General features: G+C 56.5%; 1 protein-coding gene across 1 annotated transcript; it reads left to right on the top strand.

The window, feature by feature from the left end:
* Nucleotides 1-556: 556 nt before the first annotated feature.
* On the top strand, nt 557-1,063 carry ETH_00001460 (uncharacterized protein; the record flags this gene model as incomplete). The annotated part of the gene is made up of 1 exon (XM_013377226.1): nt 557-1,063. One exon carries the CDS (start codon nt 557-559, stop codon nt 1,061-1,063), a length of 507 nt encoding a protein of 168 aa, XP_013232680.1.
* Nucleotides 1,064-2,908: the final 1,845 nt, after the last annotated feature.

Genomic DNA, 2,908 nt, shown 5'->3' with positions numbered 1-2,908 from the left:
AACCAAACGGCAACACACCTGGAACGATCCGCCAATCCACTTCTCTCGCCCAATGCGCGCCACTCACATCCTAAAAGCAAAAACGCCAAACAGCCTTCCACGCACCTACACAGCCGCAAATCAACAAATCGCCAACGGCAAACAAACCACCCTCGGACTCTCACTCTCCGCTGAACATGCCAACGCCCTTTCGCTCAGCCGAACCAGCAGCTCACTGCCTGCCAACGCCAGCTTCAGTACTTATGCTGATGCTCACAAATTCCAAACCCTTCACAACAGCCCGGCCCTGCTTCCTGCAGCATCAACGCGCACTGCAACTGCGATCCAACTAACAACGCTGACACCCGCAAGGCACGACAGACCGGCCGTCTCTCCTCCAAAACCGATGCCCCACTCCTGTGCTACAAACACAGCTTCTCATTTGCACGCATTCAAGTACTCCCTTCCACGCACCAACAAACCATAGCACAAACACACTGTGCAGCTGTGCATGCATGTCTTCCGACCCGAACGGCAAAGCTGCTGAAACGCGAAGCCATTCCACTTCTCTCGCCCAATGCGCGCCACTCACCAGCTAAAACCAAAACGCCTCACCTCACCTACCCAGCCGCAAATCAACAAGTCACCAACGTCAAACAAGCCACCCTCCGACTCCGACTCGCCGCTGAACATGCATACCCAAGCCCTCTCAGCCGAACCAGCAAGTGACTGCCCACCAACACCAGCTCCAGCACGTATCCTCAGAATCCCAAATTCCGAACCCTTCTCAACAGTCCGGCCCTGCTTCCTGCAGCCCCACACGTACTGCACCTGCGATCCAACTGACTATGCTGACACCCGCAAAGCTCCACAGACCGGCCGGCTCTACTCCAAAACCTATGCCCCACTCCTCCGCCACAAACACAGCTTCTCATTTGCACGCATCAGAGCGCACCTCCCAACAAAGCACGACACAATCACACTGCGCAACAGCGAAGGCCTGCCTCGCAATTCGAACGTCAAGGCGGCTAGAAAGCTCCGCCATTCCACTTCTCTCGCCAAATGTGCGCCACTCACTGGCTAAAACCCAAACCACCTAACACCCTTCCACAGGCCTACACACCCGTAAATCTACAAGTCACCAACGGCGAACAAACCACCCTCCTACCCCCACTCTCCGCTGAACTTGCGTACGCCCTTGCGTCCAGCCGATCCAGCAAATCACTGCCCACCAACACCAGCTCCAGCACGTATCCTGGTTGTCACAAATTCCGAACCCTTCTCAGCAGCGCGGCCCTGCTTTCTGCAGCACCAACACGCGCTGCCACCAAGATCCAACAGACAAGGCTCGCGCCCGCAAGGCTCCACAAACCGACCGCCTCTCCTCCAAAAACTATACCCCACTCCTGCGCTAAAAACACGGTGTTTCACTTGCACACATCCAAATGCCCCCCTACACACACCACTGAACCACAACACAACCACACTGCGCAGCTGCGAAGGCCTAACTCCCAACCCTAAATGGAAGGCAAAGCCATTCCACTTCTCTCGCCCAATGCGGGGGACTCACTAGCTAAAACCCAAAGCGCCTAACTCCCCTCCACCCACCTACCCAGCCGCAAATCAACAAGTCACCAACGGCAAACAAACCAGCCTCCGACTCCCACTCTTCACTGAACATGCCTACGCCCTTCCGTCCAGCCAAACCAGCAAGCCACTGCCCACCAATACCAGCTCCAGCACGTATCCTGATTGTCACAAATTCCGAACCCTTCTCAATAGCCCGGCCCTGCTCCCTGCAGCCCCAGCACGCGCTCAAACTGCGATCCGGCTGGCAGCCCTGACACCCGCAAAACACCAAAGATCGGCTGCCTTTCCCCCAAAACCTATGCCCCACTCCTGCGCTAGAAACACAGCTTCACATTTGCACGCAGCCAAACACCTCCTCCGCACACCAGCGAACCATAACACAGCAACACTGTACAACTGCAAAAGCCCCCCTCCCGACGCAAACGGCAAAAAGGCTGGAAAGCGAAGCTATTCCACTACCCTCGACGAATGCCCGAGACGCACCAGCTAAAACACAAAGTGGCTAACACCCTTCCACGCACCTACACAGCCGCAAATCAACAAGTCACCAGCGGCAAACAAACCAACCTCCGACTCCCACTCGCCGCATAACGTGCATGCCTACGCCCAACCGTCCTGCCAAACCAGCAAATTACTACCCACCAACATCAGCTCCAGCACTTACCCTGATTGCCACAAATTCCGAACCCCTCTCGCAAACCCCTTCCCTTTTGACGCAGCACCAACACACACTGCAACCGCGATTCAACTGAAAACTCTCACACCCGCAACGCATCACAGACCAGCCGCCTCTCCTCCAAAACCTATGCCCCAATCCAGCGCTACAAACACAGCTTCTCATTTCCACGCATCCAAACACCTCTTCCACACACCAGCGAACCGGAACACAGCCACACTGTCCAGCTGCGAAGGCCTGCCTCGCAACCCTAACGGCAAAGCGGCTGGAGAGCGAAGCCGTTCCACTTCTCCCGCCCAATGCGCGCCACTCACGTCCTGAACCCCAAAACGCCTAACACCCTTCCACGCACCTACACAGCCGCAAATCAACAAGTCACCAGCGGCAAACAAACCACCCTCCGACTCCCACTCTTCACTGAAAACGCATGCACAAGCCCTTCCGTCCAGCCGAGCCGGCAAACCACTGCCCACCAATACCAGCTCCCGAACGTATCCTGATTGCCACAAACTTCAACACTTGTCAGCAGCCCGATCCTCCCTCCCGCAGCCCCAACACGCGTTGAAACTGCGATCCAACTGGCAAGGCTGACACCCGCACGGCACCACAGGCCGGCCACCTCTCCTCCAAAATCTACGCCCCAATCCAGCGCTACAAACACAG

Source organism: Eimeria tenella, genomic scaffold (assembly GCF_000499545.2).
Source record: "Eimeria tenella Houghton genomic scaffold, Eth_scaff48, whole genome shotgun sequence".
Taxonomy (NCBI): domain Eukaryota; phylum Apicomplexa; class Conoidasida; order Eucoccidiorida; family Eimeriidae; genus Eimeria; species Eimeria tenella.
This window is presented reverse-complemented; position numbering and strand designations above follow the sequence as displayed.